Source organism: Aspergillus stella-maris, assembly GCF_047715825.1.
Source record: "Aspergillus stella-maris strain CBS 113639 unplaced genomic scaffold BDV14scaffold_30, whole genome shotgun sequence".
Classification (NCBI taxonomy): domain Eukaryota; kingdom Fungi; phylum Ascomycota; class Eurotiomycetes; order Eurotiales; family Aspergillaceae; genus Aspergillus; species Aspergillus stella-maris.
Genome location: NW_027396824.1, coordinates 183,233 through 203,615, shown reverse-complemented (window position 1 = coordinate 203,615; position 20,383 = coordinate 183,233). Strand labels below are relative to the sequence as shown.

The following is a 20,383-nucleotide window of genomic DNA, read 5'->3' as shown; positions in this document are numbered from 1 at the left end:
CTTCCTACTATAGAAATGCGGCACAGGGACACGCGGGCTAGGGCGTCACTGTCATCGTCATCATTGTCAGCCTACAGCGTGATCGACAGATCTTCAAAAGCTATGCCCATCCAATTCCATAGTCCAATTCATACAGACCGCGCGATGCCCCTCTCCTCAGCGACAATCCCAAGTCCCAGCTCCGGTATGTCAGTGTCAGCTTCAGGAGTTAGGTACCAATGGCCAATTACTGCACGATCCGAGGATCCGCTTTGCAAGGCTAGGCACCTAATACTTATACGAACTTGCGATAGCATCATCCACTTTAGGTTTAGAATGGTGGGATAGACCGCTGACGTTGGTGTTGATCTTGATGTCGATAAACAGTGACACCAATGTTGACGCCCGACGAGAAAGGGAAAGCTTGGACTCTGTCTCTGCGGGACCGGACCTCGTATTCCAAGCCTGTTTTGAGTCGGATCTGCAGAGGGATAGCTGCTATTGTCTAGTCCACACGATTCACAACTTATGAAGGTTGTATCTGCCTCGCAAGGAAGGGATGGAACTGAGACAATAAGCTGAAAGTATTCTGAGCCGCCACATTGGAATCCGGACTCCGCTGTGCCTTGCGTTGCGGCGCGGTGACTGAAGTCAATTCAGAGCTCGGATGGCCTCGTATAGGGTAGTCGGATTTGGTAAAGGGAGTTTAATTAGTAAAACCGACATAGAGAGGCATACCACGTTTGCGGGTATACCAAGCGCCTGATCTGCGTTGTAGGTCAAGATGCCTTGGCTTGAGAAGATCGCACAGGTACGAGTGGGCACTTGCTGTGCACCTCGTACTTATTTCCGTTTTGGGTTGTAAGTGTGTAGGGCAGAATATGTATGTAGGGACGTGAGCGGTGACGGCGAGAGAACGTGTGAAACACTCCAATACTACTACAACGTAGTAGATGTTTATGATCTTCGGGCTAGAGATAGTAGGAGCTTCATTATCATGAGCTCGAGTTCAAGGGTGCCACTGATTCATGCTCGACATAAATCAATGCTGTTTGCAAGGTTTTCAATAGGCCACCAATCTCCTCAGTGATGTGCTGAGTGTTTCGTAGGGCAGCTCGGCAAGTTTGGAAGTAGTCCAGAGCGGCTTGACGTCGGCTTTCGTCACACCAGCTGCCCGATCCGTATCTGCCAAACATAGACATCTGCGTTGGTGTATGGATATGCATGCATAGACGTCCAAGTATAGCATTCTATCAATGTCTCACATCACTCGACGTTGTTGTCAATCCATGGTAAGCAATCGAAGGAAACTAATCGATGCCCAGGCAGCAACATTCAGCGTTCCCTACCAGGTTGAGCCCTGCAGAAGCAGACCCTGGCCGGACCCTGAAATCTTGGCTTTTATAATCAAGAATTGAGGCAGTGCTAGGCTCCATCAATCTTTGAGCCCGGATTTGCCCTTCAATTGTTCCAGTTGTCTTGACAATGAAAGAAGCGAGGGTGACGGCGACATCCTTGTCGACCTAGACATCCACGAAGTCGTCCACTGGACTGGTAGAAACAGCCTGGCTAGGTAACCGTCAATCAATGGCAATAGTGAACTGAGTTGATGTCGATGGATGTTGGGCCTGCCTATTATTAGATTAGGTAACAGCATACTTGGGCTTCAGGCAGATTCAAAGACAGCTAGTAATTCAAGAGTAGAGTTGAAGTGAACCAAAAAGACTTACAGTAGCTCAACAATAGCCTAACCTAGCCCAGGCTCAATAGGACAGATGACTTAAATTAGCCATCTTCACATTTCAAAGCAAAAGTATACTCTACTTTCGCCTGGCAATGGCAGGGTGAACGCCGTAGGTTGAAGGGCCAGATTGTTGGTATACTTCGCATTGGAGAGATTGGAGATGCACACAAGACCGCCAAGGGTCTAATCATGCTTGCGTTGCTTGCATTGAGACCCTGCACCGAGATTCGAAGCTCTTTTGAGACATTGTGATGGAATGCAGCTTGATATTCTTAGAGTGGCGGCTGCAATAGGCGTGGGCAGTTCGAGATTCGCCCGTATCAGCTGCAGCCCAGATTGCCACGAGCGACGGGGATGGCGTATTGGGAAGTGAAAAATACGACGGTTGACGAAATACAGAGACAGGGAGCATGTCACAGCTGGACTCTGAGTGGCTGCCGTGGACGGGCGTTGCGTAAGAGCAGTTTGCACAGCCCCCTTCCCGACGCTAGTGATCCAGGCTAGGCCCTTACGGAGTCTCCAGCGTCTGATTATTGTTATCCCGCTCCGATCCGCCCATGCTGCAGATCCTCCGAATGGATGGCTCGCTAAGTCGCTGACTCTGGCCGTGGTCGGGTTCCTGACAAGGCATGCCGGACGATTGGCTAGCTGGCTTAGTCAGGTGGGGCGCCGGCCTCGTGGAACGGGTGTGGGGTTACTCCGTATGCTCTGGTTTCAGGTTTTGACTTTCAATATGGCATTGGCAGCCCAAGAAGACCTCTGCCTTGCTTGTCTATTTGGCGAAGTAGACAGATTGAGATTGTATTCATTCGTAAAAGTTGCTTAGGTCTATGATCTCGGGTACCAAGTGGCGCCTCCAACTCTGCGATGTGAAGAAGGGTCGTTGACGATCTGCTGATTGGATCTGCGCTTCCGCGACGCCAGCGAATCGACGCCAATCAACTCTCGCATAGGGTCTAACGTCCAGGCTTTCGCTTCTACTCGCCTCAGTCTCCTGCTCACGCAAGGGTCCGTATCGAGATCGGCTCTTTCATGTTTCTGGGCTTGATAAATGGATCGTGGCGTTACCTTCATTCCGTAAGTGACATTGACGATCGTAAGCCACGTGACGTATGTGGTTGGGTTCGTGGGGGTTGGTGACATTCGCTGGATCACTCCAACCATACGGAAAGCTGGAGCCTCAATCTTCCGCGTCGGACAAAGCATTCGGTGGCCTGTCAACGATCATTCCCTGATGCACCGTGCTTGAACCATCAGAGTGGATAGAGTAGTTGCTCGTTAGGCTTCGCCGATCAGAGGCTGCCTTTTGAAGGTTCCCTAGCAGCCATCAAATTAGCATTCTCCGTGAGTCAGAGATTTGAGGGTGATGTACGATACCTTTGGGTTTCAGCCTTGGCAGCAGTATCCTGTCCATCATTGGGTCTCATGTTAGGTGGTAGACGAATCCCGGAAGGTAGGATTCCAGGGCCGCGTCGGATGGTGACTGGTTCTGAAATGTCCACTCTTGCCTTCGCAAGGCCGATTGCAGGGACAACCCAGTCATTACAGCTGCATTTCATCCCCTGCCACGCAAACTTTCCAATGTTGGAACCACATGAGGCATTGGGGCATGTCAGACGACCTGACAGAGGTGGGCCCTCAGGTGTATTGGGGAAAAGACTCGGCCGCATCCAAGTCAGCGGACTCAGAAATATGTGAGCGCATTCGGACGAAATTGTAGCTCTGTCGTTACCATGAGCTCCATGTGGGACGATAAACGACGCGACCGCCAGTTTACGTCTATATATGGTTAGTAGAGTGATTGCGTTGGTAGATTTTGAGAATAGCTGGCTGACCTGCACTTTCGACATTTGATCTCTGCTGTGGAACTAGAGGGATCTAAACGTTGCTGCGGTTGTTCATCTTCGAAAAGAATGGATTCTGCTTCAGGAGCACGCCCACAGGCCACGCTCTCCTCAACTTCGCGGCGATACAACCAACGGCTGTAGATCGGGTGGGAAATAACATCATCGGGGCAACCCATATCATGATAGGCAACAAGTTGCTCCATAAACCCAGAGTTTGGCTCACAAAGCGGTCGAGATTCCCTGAGGAGAGCTAGAGCAGACTGCGGGGTAAGCGCGCTCCGTTGGTGATGGAGGAGGTATGCTATACAGATAGTCGCAGAGCGGGATTTCCCCATTGCGCTGCCACTGTCAGTGCCTGAAGGGAAAGGTAGTATGGGATGAATGGGCAAGCACGTATGCTCGACGACTAGAAGGAGCGAGGTGCATTGTAAAACGGAAAAGGGAAGGCAATACCAATGGACTAGCACACTTCCACCCGAATCCAAAGCAGACTGTATGAATTTGATGGCAGACGGGAAATGCTCGAGAAGGTTCTCATCCTCGAGATCATCGACCTCGATACGGTGATGCTGGTAGTCTTGGAAAGTCTCATCTGATGGCTGTAGTCGCAGCACCGAAAGAATATGCGTGATATTTGCTCTGCTCAATGCAGCCTTGTTCTTGAGCGCGAATATGCTTCAAATAAATATTAACACCATGCTTCCTGGACCTGATATAGTATGCATGTTTGGATAGTACCCACCCTCCGATGTAGATGTCATGGCCGGGTACCTTGTTCATAGCCATCGCGCAAATCGATGAGCGCGGCCAAAAATGTAAGAATAACTAGATATAGAACAGGTATAGTATCGGTTACTGATTGCTGGCTGATGCTGATACAAGAACTAACAGAACAAAAATCTTGAGTCACGATTGTCAACGTCGGCGATCATTGAAGTTGTTCAGTCTCTGCCAAGCCGGAGGGATAAGTCTTCTCAAACAGGAAGGGTAGGGCCTAGGGTAGGGGCAAGGGCTCATGTCCCGTGATCGTACCCCGCATTGAGTGGTTCCTTTCTGTTTACAGGAAACAGTACGAGCCAATTCTGCACAAGTCTGAGAGAGCTTGCTCGATATCGGCCGCTCGGCGTGCTTGCTACTTGCTCAATGCTGACATGCTAGGTCGCTGACATCGCTCCACGTTTCATTTGCCGACAGCTACAGGGAAATCAAGGACCCAAAGCTTGGGACCCATGCGGATATCGGCAGTTCAGTGACCCATACCTCGTATACGATGGGTGCACCCTGAATGACAAGATCAAGTTTTGGTATCAACAGTTGCACATTGGCACTACTGCGCTAGCGTTAGCGAGTCATCGCTCGAAACACTCGGGCATCCTGCAGGAAAATCTTCGGACATCTGAGCAGGGTGGTCCCGCGGGTCCCGTCATCAACTGTCTAACAATCAAGAAAGCTGCTGCTGCATGCCCTGCAGGAAGGCTGGCCATGATACGTTTCAACCGTGATTGGCACTCCCTTGCCTGCCAAGACTTCAGAAGCTGTTTCAAATTCGGACTTATTGCGGAAAGGCATGAGTCTGTGCGACTTCATCTCCTCCGGTTGGACCTAGAAAGCGTCAGATGCTGCTTGATCATCGACACCTTATCATAGCGTCGTCATCTCTATACGTGTACCCGGAATTGTGTTCATCAAGCCTGCCTGGCAGCAGCGACATTGCAGATACTGCACAGATAGCCTACACCAGATGGAGTACAATTGAGCGCGCTTCCTTACGCTAAGACCATATAGCTTGCGGCCAAGAAAGTTTCGGTACCTTTGGTCGGCAACAAAACGCTAAGTTTAGTACGAGGTAAATAATGCTTGGTTTCCGTATACGAAGTACACATCGTATCGCCAGCATCAGGCGATGATGTGCACAGCATACTGCGACCGTCTGGCTTCAGCGTGGCAAGCGAGCCGTGGTTGAGCTACAGGTTTCTCCACCCAGTATTCGGTCACAAAGTGCGATTTGACAGCAGCCAATAATCTACGCGGTGCACGGAACCCTCTGCAGCCCATTAAGGCTGACGGCGTTTTGGTGGAAGCCCGAAGTAGCGGCAAACCTTGCTTGAGGTAAAGTACCAATAGCACCGAGCTATCGCATTGCTTTTTCTCCTCTTTTAGAACTGCCCTGGTGCTGACAATTGATGACCCCTGCAAGTAACTTGGTTTCTGGTGCTCTCGAACCGTAAGCCTATAGTCTCGGCAGGCTACTACTATGATAGGAGTACTCTGTACGATGGTTCAACAACAACTCCTCCACGAGCCCCCGGCGCACCGGTGAGTCGAGCTCAGCTTACGGCAGTCCTGGGCCAGCGGCGAGGGTCATCCTGTGAAATCATCGTCGCCTGCAGAGGAACCAATAGTTAACCTGGAAACGGTTCTGGTACCACATTTTGCCTCACGGACATAAAGAGCCCGCCGAGCTCTGCGATTAACTGGATTGCCTCCCTCCCCTGTGGATGCTCCTTCGATCCCCCCCTGGTGAAGGGCGCGTCAGCTCAAAAGTGCGAGGCCGAGACGAACAGATGGCAGACGCAAGCCTCGATCTTGGCACATCGAATTCTGAATCATGAAGCTGGGGGTCAATAAAATGCTATACGATGGTGAAAATGTGGGTTGTGCGTCCCTCAAAAAAACGGGTGCAGCGCTGGGTGTACGAAAATTACGCGGTGTACGTCGATTCAGGGTTTTAGGACTCGGTCGCTCACTGGCTGGATACAAGCTTCCAAGGCCTCGGGAAAGCGAAGCGCTTCTCCTCCTGGACTTAAATGCCTGAGCCCCACCTGCCCAGAAGGCAGAACAGCAGAGACTGGCCTCGTTGCGACGACTAGCGGCTCCACCAAGCCCTCTAGATACATGCACTGCCACATTGCTGTCATTTGGCATCTCTTCTCCCACGCACATCAGGCTGGGAATGAGCTTTTTTTTTTTTTTTTTTTTTTTTTTTTTTGCCCCTATCTGACAAATATGGAGTATGCAGCAGAAACGATCATAAGTTGATTCTGATCTCCGAGAAGGCTCCGGGTTGTCGTCATCTCGAAAAGAAGCGGAGTGGTACGACGGCAGCCGACTGGCAGTGGCCACCACAACCACAACCACATTGCAGTGATCTTGCTTCATCCACTTCGGCCATCTGTGGATCTTTATCTCTTACAGCTCCCAGATTTCTCAGGAAATTCCATTTCCACCCCTTAAGCTGCTTCCTTCTCTGGTATGGCGCCGCAGAACCACAAAATATGTGAGCTGCTTGTAAGGTTGGGACTGATACACATCTATTCATCCTTACTGACCGGGTCTCGCGGATGAGAAAGAAAGTGAAGGCTCCGACCAAAGTTTTCCATGGATCCTCTTGCCCTTGATCCGGGAACGCGTTAATTGACCTGTCTCTGAGTGAGTGCAACATGAGACTGTTGTTGTTGTTGTACTCCGCAGACATGAATCGGACCCTTGGGCAGCGGATATGCGGCCACTGAAGACGCAGTACGAGATATTTTTGATAATAAGGTGCAGTTCTCCATTGCCTAAAGATCAATAGGCGTCGGAGATTCATTTAAGATTTGGGGGTTATTCTGCCAGAAGAACTCCTCTCTCTGGAGTATGTATGAGAAAAGCTCCTCAACCTGGAGCATGGATACCTGTGGAATATGGAGTCAACAAAGGCCCAATCAGAGACAAAACAGCAGCCAGCAGTCAGCACTGCCTCGTTGATGGAGCCCACCCGTCTAGTGCAACCGTGCAGCTCACCGCTCGCGATCTGGATATCGAAATCCAACTCAAACAGCACAATTTGTGGCGTCGGCCTCTGTAAGGCAGAGTAAGGCTGATGGCGACATCTGTCTCTGCTAGGGCTAGCAGTATGTGGCCCGAAGCCTCAAAATCGAGGTTTTTCGCAGCTCCCACGTTGTCTGCTTGTCTCTGCCTTGTGAGCTACATGGCATGAAGAGAATTGTACAACCATGCAACGAACAGTCCACCTTGAGATTATTACGTCGATTATGGATCGCCTCCAGAGTACCACACTCAACTCTCGCACCTTCGGAGAAGGACAGAATAGGTATTACAGTAACATTGCGGTGGACTAGAATTACCCCTTTTCAGCATCTCCATCAACCTGTCCAGGCAATATTTCGATGTCAGAGACATTGACTCCTGTTGCCTGGACACTGGCAAGTTGCAAGTTGCAAGAGAGCTCCATCAAGAACATTAAACCGTCGTCAGGGGAAAGCTGTACGTAGCCTGATGGACGTTCATTGTATGGAGCAGACCATGTCCCACCGTCCCGTATACTAACGCCTGGAGGATCATACTTTAACTACTTAGTCTACAGCAGTGACGCATGGCTCCATGCAGCGTCGGGTAACGACTCATGTTCATGAAGCCGAGCTTTGGTGTCCACCATCTATCCCGCGCTGCTACAACGAGTAGGTAGGGAGGAGTAGTACTAGGGAGTACCAGGGAGTAGGGGGTTCGGGTAGATACAGTTGCGAGGTGGACAGACAAAGCCGTTGAAAGTGACTGAAACATGGTCTATCATTTTGGTAGACCTGGTGAAGAGCAGAAAACTGCAGCCTATTTGATAGACTTGTAGTGAGTCTAATAGAGACTCTACCTGTAAGTATAGAGGGTGCAAGTCCAGGTATACATACAGGCAGAGTAACTGGTGTAATTTTGAAACATACGTGTAATTTGCAACCCACCGGCGGTACCAGGACAAGCAGTGAGCGGCCAACTCCAGATCTCAATACGAAGAATGATACAATTAATATTCTGTTTCTTTCCCAGCCTGAGCCCGAGTCTCCTTCTCTTTCCCTCCTGCAACGGAATCCTGCGCTCCAACTTCCAAGTCACAGCTGATCTGCTTGATCATCCTTGCCCGCCCGAGAGACAAAAGCAACGATTCCCCTTGGAGACCCTGAGCAGCAGCAGAAATAATACCTCACTCCATCCTCGTCCAGCCTTGTAGGGACCAATAAGGCCGTGGGTTGCACCACCATCTTCCCGCCTCGACGGTCGAATCCATACAGCTCCTCCATCGCCCATACAGTATTGAAACAGTACTTCATCACTTCGTCGCTTCTTCTGTTCGCTTTCTCTTCTTGTCCTTCTTCTTGTTCTCTCCAGTCGGTCTTCTCCGTCCGCTCCCTCGTCTTCTCATCTCCATGACCTCTTTCTTCTCTCCTTCGGTCCACGCTACTTGGGGCATTTGACACGTGCTTCACCTGTCTCTCCCTCTCTCTCGATCGCTCTGGCGCTCTTCTGTCTCTTGAAGCCCGCTGCAGCGCCTACGGAAGTCTGCGCATCTCCGAGCTTCGTCTCAACGCTTCTTTCGTGCCAATAGGATCTCGCCCCAGAGCGACTGTGCAGACACAGCCTTCCCTTCTGTTGCATTCTTTAACTGCACTACTACTAGGGTCTGTTTTCTGTGTCAACCCTGACCACCTGTTCGCCAACCAATCCCCCAGCATGCTCTGTGGATTTTAATACTCCCTTTGCTGCTACTCTCCGTTGTCAATAAGTTGCCGCTGCTTGGCGGTTTGATGGCACCGATCCTGTTGCGAGCACTCCGACTGTTGCGCACTCCCGCTGACTCGCAAGAAGCAAGCTGAAGCTGAGCAAGGCTAAAGTTGAGACACTACTTTTTGCCTGCAGTTGCTTTGCCGCAGTGCTTGCCACCTTTGTCTTGGTTTCCGGGCCCGTCTATTTATCTACTACGCTCGAGTAGCATCTAGGCGCCTGCCCGCTGCCTTCCGTCCTACGCCCTGAATTCTCACTTGCCCTATAGACTGGGGCTTTAGAAGCGGGATCTTCTATACCCCATTGAGACTTGACCCCTCTTGAGTTCTCTTTGAGCTGTATAGAGCATTCGATTACGCACGATCTTGAAGTCGCTCCCTTCTCGCTCGCCTTATCGATTAATCGATTCGTGCTCTATCACAATCTGCGTCGCTCCTTCCGGTATCGATGAGTTACCCTAGGTCGCCTTTGCTTTCGTACGATGGACTTTCCTCGACTCTCACCCCCCTCGATTAACATTCACGATTTCAACAGCGGCCACATGTCCACCGCGCAAACCTCATACACCATGCCCGCGCCGTCATTTCCTTCTCAGGGTCCGTTGCCGATTCGGACCAACACCATAGCGAACTTTGCTCCGCCGCCATTACCACCGCCTCCTAGGATCAGTGATCTCGAGAATGGGTACGACGCGGGTTGGATACATGCGAACTCGAGACCGCCGCCTGGGTCTACGAAACTTGCGCCCATTAACCCTAACTCGAGTCTGTTTGGCGACCACCGCCGCCCAGATCATCCCGTACCGAGGAGTGATCCTATGGCATTGGATGAACTAGATGGCCGCCAAAGTGGTCTACCAACTACCAGAAGCCCCGAAGCGCATATCAAGATTGAGCCGCCGCCTCCTGCCGATGATGGGTTTAGGAATGCTGTTGGTAACCCTGGACCTTTGTAAGTATTTTGCCTACGGGACGTTTTCTGGAGGCTTCATCCTGGGTCTCTATTTACGACTCATGCACCTGCGGTTCTCTAGTCTAAGAACTAACCCTCAAAACAGTCTCAAGGGCGAACATGACTTTTCTCGACGAAGCGTCAAAGACTCGTCTCATGCTTACGATCAACACCTATTGTCGAAGATCGGAAAGCCGATTTCACCACGGCAGTCAATCAGTGTGGGCGCAGACAAACGAGGGTCGCTATCGACTCTTCCAATTCCCTCGATAGGATTTTCAAACTTGCCTTCTCCTGCTGGCTCAGAAGTACCGTCGCTTGACGTAAGGTGGCCTGGTAGTTCACAGTCAGGTGGCATATCCCCGAATACCAAGGTAGCGTGGAGAGACTACGTCAATCGTCGGAGTCCGAGTGTTGAAAGCAACGCACCCTCCTCGACGCTTGATTACGATACCCACTCACCTTTTTCTCGCGATGGCCGCCGTAGAGGTGGAAACACCCCGCAGTACGACGATATTTCCAGTCTCCCGAGCCGGTCGAACCGAGGAAGCTATGACCAAAACATTGTCTCGGATATGGAGGGTGATTTCTCCACGGACGAATCGCTACCACCACGACTGTTTAGTGTCCGAGAAGCGACACCGCCATATCTGGAAGCATCGAGGTCTTCCGGCACAAAACGGAGAGCATCATCTCCGCCTCGCGAGCCTATAGGCACTGGCGAACGTGCGCTCCACACGACGACAAGCAACGGCGATCTTTCGCAGCGGAGAACGACGGGTCATCCGTTCACGAATAACCTAACGGTAAACAGTGGATACACCCACAGCTATGGAAGTCTCTCGGCTGCCTCCTCGGTGAGCATGCGGACCACAGCGTCATATTCGTCAGCGGCTCCCTCAATAGGCAGCAGCATAACTACTGCGTCGACATACGACCGGTCACCACAAGGGCTATCGCCAAAGTCTGATCTGGATGTCTACCACGACAAGCCTCTGATCAATTCGGGCTCTAGCATAGGGTTGTCCACTCAATTAGCTGCTCATGCAGCACAGGACCCTACTTCTCTCGACCAGAGTGGCAATGCTCCCAGAAAGATGTCGTTCGGGACGAACCTGAGTGTTCCGAAGCCAGCAACCAAAATTGGAGGGTTGTATATCTGTGATTGTTGTCCAAAAAAACCGAAAAAGTTTGACAGCCCTGAAGAGCTTCGGTAAGTTTCGCCCGTTCCACTTGCGATCACTATCATCTAACAATAGAAGTGCCCACGCCCTGGAAAAGCAGTACTCCTGCCTATACTGCAACAACAGGTTCAAGAACAAGAACGAAGCCGAACGTCATCAGAACTCCCTTCACCTGCGTCGTCATTCTTGGTCTTGCGCTGCCCTTCCAGAGTATCAAGCGGCCTTCCACCCGTCCCCAACATCAGCCGCGCCAGGCTCAACTGCCTCACACGATAGCTGCGGATACTGTGGCGAGGAATTCCCGAATTTCCCTCAACCCGATTGGGATCAGCGCTTTGAGCATCTCACTGCGGTTCATAAGTTTGGAGAGTGCAACAACTCGAAGAAGTTCTTCCGCGCTGACCACTTCCGGCAACACCTCAAGCACAGCCATGCGGGAACTAGTGGGAAGTGGACGAACATCTTGGAAAACGCTTGCATGAAGGAGGAGGCCCCGCCCGAGCCCATCAACAAATCGAACAAGATCAGCGATGTTCTCAGGGACTGCTGACAATCAAGGTACTCCTCGCAAAACTCAGAGGTGTATCAGACCACATTTAGCGTTTCACCTCCTCATCACCTTGGCCCGTTCCTATCCTCGCATTTGCATACGAAACGGCTCAAACTTGAAGTCTGTTGAACGTATCGCTGTGGATATGGCTAGGACTGGGCTCATAAATACCGATATCTCCTCAAACGACTTTTGCTCCCCCCCTCTACATAAACGCCCTCTTCATGACGCGACATGACCCATTATATACTTATCTTGTGCTTGGTTTGGAGCGATTTGGTGGCGGCTGGAGTCATGGAATGAAACTGAAATTTGCATTTATATATTTATCTTTTCTTTTTTACCTATTGGGCTGGCAAAAGGTGCTGTCAAAATTGTTCCCTTGTTTGTTCTGGTTTGGGTCGGTTCTGGTATATATCAATGGGTTCGGCTCGGCTTGCTTGGATTGGTCTTCATATTGGTTTGTTAAACTGTTTGAGGTATATGTACTACGATACTACCTGGTTTTGAAATTGGGGTTGATTTTTTTTTCTTCTTGGATGCCATTTTCGAATTTGAGGTTCCATCGGTTGTGATAGACGAATTGGTTCTTCCTGTGGATTTGGTTATGGATCATTTTGTATATAGATTTTTGGCATGGACGGATGGATTGGTTGATGAACCTAAAATTTGGCATAAAAAATTCAAAATCAGGATCATACACTCCAATATTCTTTTGATGGTATTCAACTAAAGAAGTAACTAACTCCCCGTAAAACGATCAAACTTAACAAAATAACGCCGATAAATGCAAACAGTAAGTAAGTACTCAGGTACTCCATAATTCCACATATCCTAGGTAGATAGATGTACCAGAAATGAGTCCACCCAGGGACAGATTGGACCAAATCCTACATGACCGATCTCGTTCACCTCCTCCAATGCAATGCACTCTTTCTCTTTCTTTCTCTCTCAATCTCTAACAATCTACTCCTCAACACCCGCAACCTCCCTCGCAACCCTCAAATCCTTCCCTACAAGCCCAATATCACGCATATAAGGCCTAAACGCCATCAACAGGCGCTCCAGACCACCCCTAAGCGCCTCAATAACAATCTCTACATCCTCGACGCGCCTCGCTTTATCCTGCGCAGCGGGGTCAGAAGTTGGCGGGAAAGATGCGTCCGTCCAGTGGACCTCCAACCCGCCGTGCGCGAAGCCTTCAAGCGTCACGGTTGTCTCTGTGAATAGGCGGACTATGGCGGGGACATCGGACTGGACTTTACCGTAGGGGTCTTCGTTTAGGGAGGCGATGAGGAGGGCAGTTAGGGATTCGATGGCGTCGATTATGGAGCTTAGGGAGGCGGTTGGTGATTCCAGGACGATGGACGAGAGGCGGCGCGCGTAGGGCTGGCGGAGGAGGCACCCGATTATCGGGGTGCGGAGGATGTTGGATAGGAACGGGTTGATGGTCTCTGGTTTGGCGGTGCCGGCGGTGCCGCCTGTAAGGAGCTTGAGGTCTTGGCTGGATGCTAGGAGGCGCTGTTTGCGCTCGGGGCTGAGGAGGGTGGAGGAGGCGCGGTCGAAGACGTTGCGGGCTCGGGCGCGGGCTTTGGGTGTCCAGTCGGGGGACTCGCCTAGGGAGCGCAGGGTGGTGCTGAAGCCGTCGGTGAGTTTTCCTTGGGTGGATGTTGATTTGGGGGAGGCGGCGAAGATGTTGCCTTCTTCGATTGGGTTGGTTAGGCGGGGTAAGGTGTGGAGGACTGGGTCGGGTTTCGCTGCTGCTGGTGATGGGTAGGAGCCTGCGGGTGCTGCTGTGTGGGCGTTGATGCGGGCTGAGATGCCGGTGATAACCTCTGTTGCTGAATGCAGGATCTGAGTCCAGGCTGAACCACCGTCGCGGTCAATATCGTTGAAGATCGCCTTTCGTCGGTCGGGGAACTGTTGGCTGATGAAGCACAGTTCCCAGAATGCATATGCCCGGACGGTTTCTTTCTTCGCCTTGAGTCCGTTTAACAAGCTTCCATTAGGATCCTTAGCCTCAGCGGTCAGCGGCTGGCCACGCTTCAGAGGCTCCTGGCTGAGGAAGATAGAGAAGAAGAGGTTGGTAGTTTGCCAACAGATGACCAGAAGAGCACCCGAGAACATGGTACGTCCAACTAAGAGCGGTTTGACTGGGAGAATGAGACCAGGAGGGTCCGCCGCAGATCTAGGGAAATCCCAGAACAGCTTTGCCATGGACATGGTGTAGCCCCATGCTCGGCGTCGGAGGAAGAACGCATACAGCACAGGGGCTACAGCGGCCACAAGCGAGCTCCTTGCAATGCCATCTCTTATGACTTGGGGTAGTCCCGTCTGGATGCGCTGTGAGATCGATTGTGTGGGATGTGTTTTTTGGTCGGTACCATCAGCGGAGCGTTTGGCAATCGTGATGGGGATGTGATCGTAGTCGTAATAGAGGTGAGCCACAGATTGAGCGACTGCTAAGAGTAGGTGATAGGTGTAGACATAGATGGGTCTTTCGTTGAGAGTTGCGCGCTCATGAGGGCTGGTTCTTGTTAGCCTGACTTCAACGAGGTCACTTCAAAGACCTTGCAACATACCTGGGTCGCTTGACCCATTCCAATTGTGCGCTAATTGGCGAAGACCACTTGTATATTTCACTGAACCACCACGCCGAAAAGAGGTACCATCCAAAAGTCTGAAGGACGTGGAGCGGGAAAAGGTATCGGGCAGTCTGGATTGCGGAACCTGTCGTTCTCGAGCCAATGTGCATCTGACCGACCCGTAGGACAAAGATGGCGAGGGAAGATATGAAAAGGAGAACGGTGCGAATACCGCATGATCCAATTGGAAACAAGGCCCAGAAGACTATGGTTTATATGTCCATTAGCTACTGTGTGGGACGTTGAAGATGCGGGTTGGTCGAGTAGTGTAAATACTCACGCGAAGACTTCTCGCCGATCAGAATGGAGATCGTATAGCAGACCAGTATTGACAGTGCGGAAGCATGGACAAATCTCCGATGCAGCGCAGAGGTGAGAATGCGCCGATACGGGCGAGGCTTTGGAGCCATGGTGTCGAGGATGTAACTGCAAGTCCGAGATTAAAGAAAAATCACAGCATGATCAGAAAGTTGAGATCATGAGCTGGCGCGCCCGGTGATTGAGCGAGCGAAGTGACTGCTCGAGACTAGGCGACAGTTGGTGCGGGGAGCTGAGCAGCAGATTGAGCGGCATACAATGAAGCTTTGAAGCTTTTTTTGGGCGAGAAATTGAACCATCAAAACACACACGCTCAAGCCACACTCGTTGGTGCGGTGATGTGGCTGCACCAGCCACAGGCGCATATGGCACGTCATATCATGTGATAGGCTGCAAGCCTGCCGATCCGGGCACCAAGATGGAACCCTCGACCTGCAGGCTGCTATCTACTTGTTGTTGACTTTCTACCTCTCACCTCGCTCACCTGGACAGCTCACTTTTCATTGTCTGCTTGTCGCCTTCTTTTGCAACAGTATGTCTTTCGATAGCGCCAATATCCTAGAGTCGCAACCGACCACCTTCCGTCGTTCGGACGACCCGCAGTACCATGATGATCCGGAGTTCCAGCGGTTGACCGAGTCCCTCTCAGACCGTCTCTTTACGTTAACCTCGAACATCACTCGCTTGTCAGATCAAGTCGCTCTCCTCGGGACAAAGCGCGATACCGAACGAGTACGAGAACGGGTCCATAGCCTCCTTGAGCAGACACGTGAGGGATTCCGGGATGTTGGTGAGGGGATCAAGAAGGTCCAGAACTGGGAAGACGTGAATGTATGTCTCTAACCCTACATCTTTCGAAACAAATCTAATGATCCTTTCTAGCCCTCCCAAAAGTGGACTCAATCGAAGCTGTCAACCGAGTTCAAAGCTACCCTCGAAGAGTTCCAGACCGTTCAGCGACGAGCCTTGGAGAAGCAGCGAGCATCCGCAGTAGCTGCCCGCAGCGCTGTGGACGAAGCCGAACACTCAACGCAGGGTGGTTCTCAACAGCAGCAAGCGCAGTTACTCGAGGAGCAGCCACGACTAGCGAACCAGCATGAAGTCGACTTCCAAGAATCCCTGATCATCGAGCGTGAGAACGAGATCCGTAATATCGAGCAAAGCGTTGGCGAATTGAATGAGCTCTTCCGGGATGTCGCGCATATTGTTCATGAGCAGGGCGAGCAACTGGACACCATCAGCGGCAACGTCGAGAATGTTCGCGGTGATACTCAGGGTGCGAACGTTGAGCTGCGCAGTGCTAGCCGATACCAGAAGAACGCCAGGAACAAGGCTTGCTGTCTACTCATCATCCTGGCAGTCATTCTGACTATTATCATCCTTGCGGCTGTCCTAGGCTAAGTGCTGGTGAATCCTTGTCACTCTTCATGTCACTTGATGTTGGAACTGTTTTGTTGTCATTGTGATATCCTCCCTGTACAGTTTTGCATAGTGTTTCTTCCACTCTGATGCTTCATGGCTTATTGATGATTTCATACGACTCCGGCGTTGGGCGAGATTGCTATGTTTATATTTCTCAGCGTCCTATCAACTAGACTTTGGAGGCCTTGACCCTCAATGCCTACTGGTTGCAGAGGAAACATTGCCTATAAATCTTAATCCTATTCACAATCCACATCACAGCTCTTTCCATTCTCTTTACGGCAATGACCAGAATGGTCTCGGCCCAAGCAGCGCCCAGGAAATAATAAATAGGACTGCATCTCTTAAGCAATCGCCGCTCTCAAGTTCTCTGCACGTTATTCTTGATTCAAGACCCTAGCTCTTGAAAGCGAACAATCAACATCCATCCAACGCCCCAGTCACCAAACACACTCACTCACCATGCGTCCATAAACCCTTCTCCCCCTCCTCATCCCAGCCCTAACCCCCTCATCACCGCCGCCACCACCACCAACCCAAGCGCACCCCTGAACAAAGACATCGACGTCGACACCGACATCGACATGAACCCAGCCCCCATACGTCTCCCAGCTCCTAGACCACCAGCACCAGTACCAAAGCCACCCGCAACCCACAACACAACCTGCTACGAGCCCGAGTGCGGCGTCACCCAGGCAGACATAAAGTACGCCCTGAACTGGCGGCGCAAGCTGGAGGCGCGACCAGACCCAACTGTAACAATTGGGCCATTCGAATGTGATAAGCGCTGTTGGTGTGAGAGGGGACGGGCGGTTGCTGTTACTTGGTGTAATGATGTAAGTGCCCCAACCTTTCCGAGTTGAGCGTTGAAATCTGGGATTGGAATGGTGTACTAACTTGTGGTGTGGATGTAGAGCGACGAAACACGCACAATGCCGTACAAGAATATCCGCGAGGGTATTGAATCTGTGCGTGACGAGTGTCGTTTCCTGGAAAGTGGGAAGGACAGTTTTTTGGAGATGCTCACTTACGTTGATGATTGGAGGGTTGAGGTGAGGAAGGCTGCGAAGAAGGAGAAGTGTGAGGAGGGGATTTATCCTCTTGCTCCTTAGGGATCTCCTTGGCTTATCTTGTTTCATTTAGATGGGCAGATGGCTAGATGGCTAGTCCATTTTCAATGGCGTTTGATGTCTCAATCCTTGCTTCATCCTGGAAAGCTGAAGTAGGCTGGTGCGGATTCAGCTTGTGAGATCCCCTGTTGTTTCCTGTTGCATTTGATGTGAAATTATAGGATGCTTATGTGTCTTTGAATGGTGAGGTTGTATTTTACATAGCCGTAGCCTAAGTGTTATACAAGTATAATACAATCGAATGTCCCAAGCCATGCCCTAAGTAACTCCTGCTCTATGTTCGTGCCAGAAAATTAGAAAAGAAAAGTGGAGAAGTGAAGATGATCCTCTATAGACCAGCGAACTTTCTGAATCGCATCATACAACCTTCCCAAGAGTTGAGTTTCGGCCGTACGTCAAGGTAAAAGCTGAGCTTTCCTGGTCCGGCATTGGCGGCCAAACCGTTGCCATTCTTTGGCCCCGTCGATTTGCCCTGGTAGAAATCAATCACGTACTCGACGCGCTCACCGCCGCATCGCTCGACAACCCAGTCGTGACGATCGAATGGGAGCTGGTACCCCATGAGATTGTTCATGCGCGCCCTAGGGCTGAGGAACTCAGGCTCTGAGCCCAGCCCGCGGAAAGAGTATAACTTCGGCCCTCCGCATTTCTTGCTCCCAGGGTCTGAGCTAGGCGCCTTTTTCTCCCACTCTAGAATCTGTTGCCATGCGCGCTCGTTGACCGCGTTGTGGATTGGGATAATGGACGCTACCGTCGTAGCCAGCTCCGACGCTGAACCGACTGAATCCGGTGTATTGCCCTTGCGCATTAGGGCTTCGAAGAATTGGCGCTCAGAGGGGTAAATCCAATTGCCCGTCAACTTGTCATGACCCGTCTCAGTTTCCGCATTTGACGGCGCACCGTGCGACGCTGTTGGCGACGAAGAATATGGTGATGAAGAATGGGCGGGACATTCAGAAGGCGGCTGTTCATTCGAGTCGACAAGTGCCCGTGGTATAGTGCTCACTTCGCGGTCTTCGGAAAGTGGTCGCTGCTGCATCGGCTTCGGCGTTTCGCCATTTGAGGGCATTGGATGCGGTGCATCGCCAGGCTTATGTTGCTGCAGCCATGCCTCACGGGTTTTGTGATCGACTGGGCATGTCGCAGGCGCTGCCGCAGTTGCAGCGGAAGAGGGCGACGGGGTGCTTGGGGTGCTGGCGCCGGCACCCATTGGGATTGACAGGAACGGGGACTGCTAGCGTACTCTGAAATATGCGAGCGAGGGCGCAAAAGCGAGAACCGAGGGCTGCGACGGGGAATGCAAGGTGAGAAAAGAGTAAAAAGCTGCTTGGTAATTGGAGCCGGAGTAACTCTGCATGAGACCCAACAGGGTTCACCGCCTTTGGGCCCCGATGGATTTAGACCGAATCTCCGGCGATCAATGCGCTTGACTATTTACTTTTCTGTCTGCCCTCGAGTCCCCTTTTCTGGGACCTTTTATACTTTCTTCTCCTATATACTTGAAGATTTTGCTCTTATCAGATAATTTTGAATCTTCTGCATATCCTATCACAATGTCTGCCTCTGAGAGCCCCGTCTACCGGGCTACCACCACTGCCCCTGTCAACATTGCTGTGATCAAGTAAGTCCGACACCCCGCTATTGAACAAACATCTTGCATGTTACACCAGGCATTGGCTTACAATAATGATCTAGATACTGGGGAAAGCGCGATGCTAACCTGAACCTCCCCACAAACTCTTCGCTTTCCGTCACCCTGTCGCAGCGCTCTCTCCGCACCCTCACCACCGCCTCTTGCTCTGCCTCTTACCCCGCCGCCGACGAGCTCATCCTCAATGGCAAGCCACAGGACATTCAGTCGTCCAAGCGTACCCTTGCCTGTCTCGCTAGTCTTCGCGCTCACCGCAAGGACCTCGAGAGCGCCGACTCATCTCTTCCCAAGCTCTCCACCCTCCCCCTAAGGATCGTCTCCGAGAACAACTTCCCCACCGCCGCGGGTCTCGCCAGTTCAGCTGCTGGTTTCGCTGCTCTGGTTCGCGCCGTTGCTGATCTCTACAAGCTGCCTCAATCGCCTACAGAGCTTAGCCGTATCGCCCGTCAAGGATCTGGCTCCGCCTGCCGCTCTCTGCAGGGAGGCTACGTCGCCTGGCGTGCGGGCGAGGCCGAAGATGGAAGTGACAGTCTTGCGGAGGAAGTTGCTTCACAGGCCCACTGGTCTGATATGCGCGCTCTCATCCTGGTCGTGAGCGCTGAGAAGAAGGACGTCCCCAGCACAACGGGTATGCAGACGACGGTTGCGACATCTGAGCTGTTCGCGACTCGCGCAAAGGACGTCGTCCCTAAGCGGATGGCTGCCATTGAGAAGGCTATCCAGGAGCGTGACTTCCCCGCCTTTGCTGAAATTACCATGCGCGACTCGAACGGCTTCCACGCCACCTGCCTCGACTCATGGCCCCCAATTTTCTACATGAACGATGTCTCCAGGGCTGCTGTCAGACTTGTTCACGATATCAACACCATTGCCGGCCGCACTGTGTGCGCTTACACTTTTGACGCCGGCCCTAACGCTGTCATCTACTACCTCGAGAAGGACTCTGAGATTGTTGCTGGTACTTTCAAGTCCATCCTGGGTACGCAACTCGAGGGCTGGTCCGGCCCCTTCTACGACGCCGTGAAGGACTTCAACTCTGGCGTTCCCCTCGACAAGGTCGACTCCCGTGCTGTTGACGTGCTCAAGACTGGTCTCAGCCGTGTCATTCTCACTGGTGTCGGCGAGGGCCCCGTCAGCGTTGAGGAGCATCTCGTTGGCGAAAAGGGCGAGATCCTCTCTACTCTGTAGAAAGATGAAGGGGAAAGAAAAGAAAAGACGAAAAATTTATGATTCCGTCAAGTTGCATCAGCCATATTTCAAGTATACTGATATTTAATTACAAGCCGTGCGTAATAACTAAATGATCGTTTGATACGATTCGCGCACAGCATGATGCTGAACGTTTCGGTTACCTATACTACCCATACTATACACCCACATAATCAAAATAGCTATCTACCATTTTTTAT

At 51.5% G+C, this 20,383-nt stretch overlaps 8 protein-coding genes across 8 annotated transcripts; 4 read left to right on the top strand and 4 right to left on the bottom strand.

The window, feature by feature from the left end:
- Positions 1–2,549: 2,549 nt before the first annotated feature.
- Positions 2,550–4,512, bottom strand: dspC (dual specificity phosphatase YVH1). The gene is made up of 5 exons (XM_073768864.1): positions 4,313–4,512; positions 4,024–4,245; positions 3,559–3,909; positions 3,101–3,502; positions 2,550–3,040 (listed from the first exon to the last, which is right to left on the bottom strand). The coding sequence occupies exons 1-5, from the start codon at positions 4,354–4,356 to the stop codon at positions 3,016–3,018; spliced, it is 1,044 nt and encodes a 347-aa protein (XP_073627742.1). The 5' UTR covers positions 4,357–4,512; the 3' UTR covers positions 2,550–3,015.
- Positions 4,513–6,539: 2,027 nt separating this feature from the next.
- Positions 6,540–7,352, bottom strand: BDV14DRAFT_72182 (uncharacterized protein). The gene has a single exon (XM_073777375.1). The coding sequence runs from the start codon at positions 7,157–7,159 to the stop codon at positions 6,641–6,643; it is 519 nt and encodes a 172-aa protein (XP_073627741.1). The 5' UTR covers positions 7,160–7,352; the 3' UTR covers positions 6,540–6,640.
- Positions 7,353–9,322: 1,970 nt separating this feature from the next.
- Positions 9,323–11,920, top strand: znfA (putative C2H2 finger domain protein). Its single transcript, XM_073777374.1, has 4 exons — positions 9,323–9,599; positions 9,658–10,074; positions 10,181–11,287; positions 11,337–11,920. Exons 1-4 carry the CDS (start codon positions 9,571–9,573, stop codon positions 11,806–11,808), a joined length of 2,025 nt encoding a protein of 674 aa, XP_073627740.1. The 5' UTR covers positions 9,323–9,570; the 3' UTR covers positions 11,809–11,920.
- Positions 11,921–12,509: 589 nt separating this feature from the next.
- Positions 12,510–15,039, bottom strand: BDV14DRAFT_174222 (nucleoporin NDC1). The gene is made up of 3 exons (XM_073768863.1): positions 14,734–15,039; positions 14,391–14,658; positions 12,510–14,335 (listed from the first exon to the last, which is right to left on the bottom strand). Exons 1-3 carry the CDS (start codon positions 14,861–14,863, stop codon positions 12,775–12,777), a joined length of 1,959 nt encoding a protein of 652 aa, XP_073627739.1. The 5' UTR covers positions 14,864–15,039; the 3' UTR covers positions 12,510–12,774.
- Positions 15,040–15,305: 266 nt separating this feature from the next.
- Positions 15,306–16,172, top strand: BDV14DRAFT_200587 (SNAP receptor PEP12; the record flags this gene model as incomplete). Its single annotated transcript, XM_073773544.1, has 2 exons — positions 15,306–15,602; positions 15,654–16,172. The coding sequence occupies 2 exons, from the start codon at positions 15,306–15,308 to the stop codon at positions 16,170–16,172; spliced, it is 816 nt and encodes a 271-aa protein (XP_073627738.1).
- A 605-nt stretch (positions 16,173–16,777) lies between these two features.
- BDV14DRAFT_200586 (uncharacterized protein) lies at positions 16,778–17,305 on the top strand (the record flags this gene model as incomplete). The annotated part of the gene is made up of 2 exons (XM_073773543.1): positions 16,778–17,029; positions 17,108–17,305. The coding sequence occupies 2 exons, from the start codon at positions 16,778–16,780 to the stop codon at positions 17,303–17,305; spliced, it is 450 nt and encodes a 149-aa protein (XP_073627737.1).
- A 180-nt stretch (positions 17,306–17,485) lies between these two features.
- Positions 17,486–18,698, bottom strand: BDV14DRAFT_174215 (cytochrome c1 heme lyase CYT2). Its single transcript, XM_073768862.1, has one exon. The coding sequence runs from the start codon at positions 18,531–18,533 to the stop codon at positions 17,652–17,654; it is 882 nt and encodes a 293-aa protein (XP_073627736.1). The 5' UTR covers positions 18,534–18,698; the 3' UTR covers positions 17,486–17,651.
- A 57-nt stretch (positions 18,699–18,755) lies between these two features.
- Positions 18,756–20,383, top strand: mvd1 (diphosphomevalonate decarboxylase MVD1). The gene is made up of 2 exons (XM_073777373.1): positions 18,756–18,944; positions 19,019–20,383. The coding sequence occupies exons 1-2, from the start codon at positions 18,877–18,879 to the stop codon at positions 20,160–20,162; spliced, it is 1,212 nt and encodes a 403-aa protein (XP_073627735.1). The 5' UTR covers positions 18,756–18,876; the 3' UTR covers positions 20,163–20,383.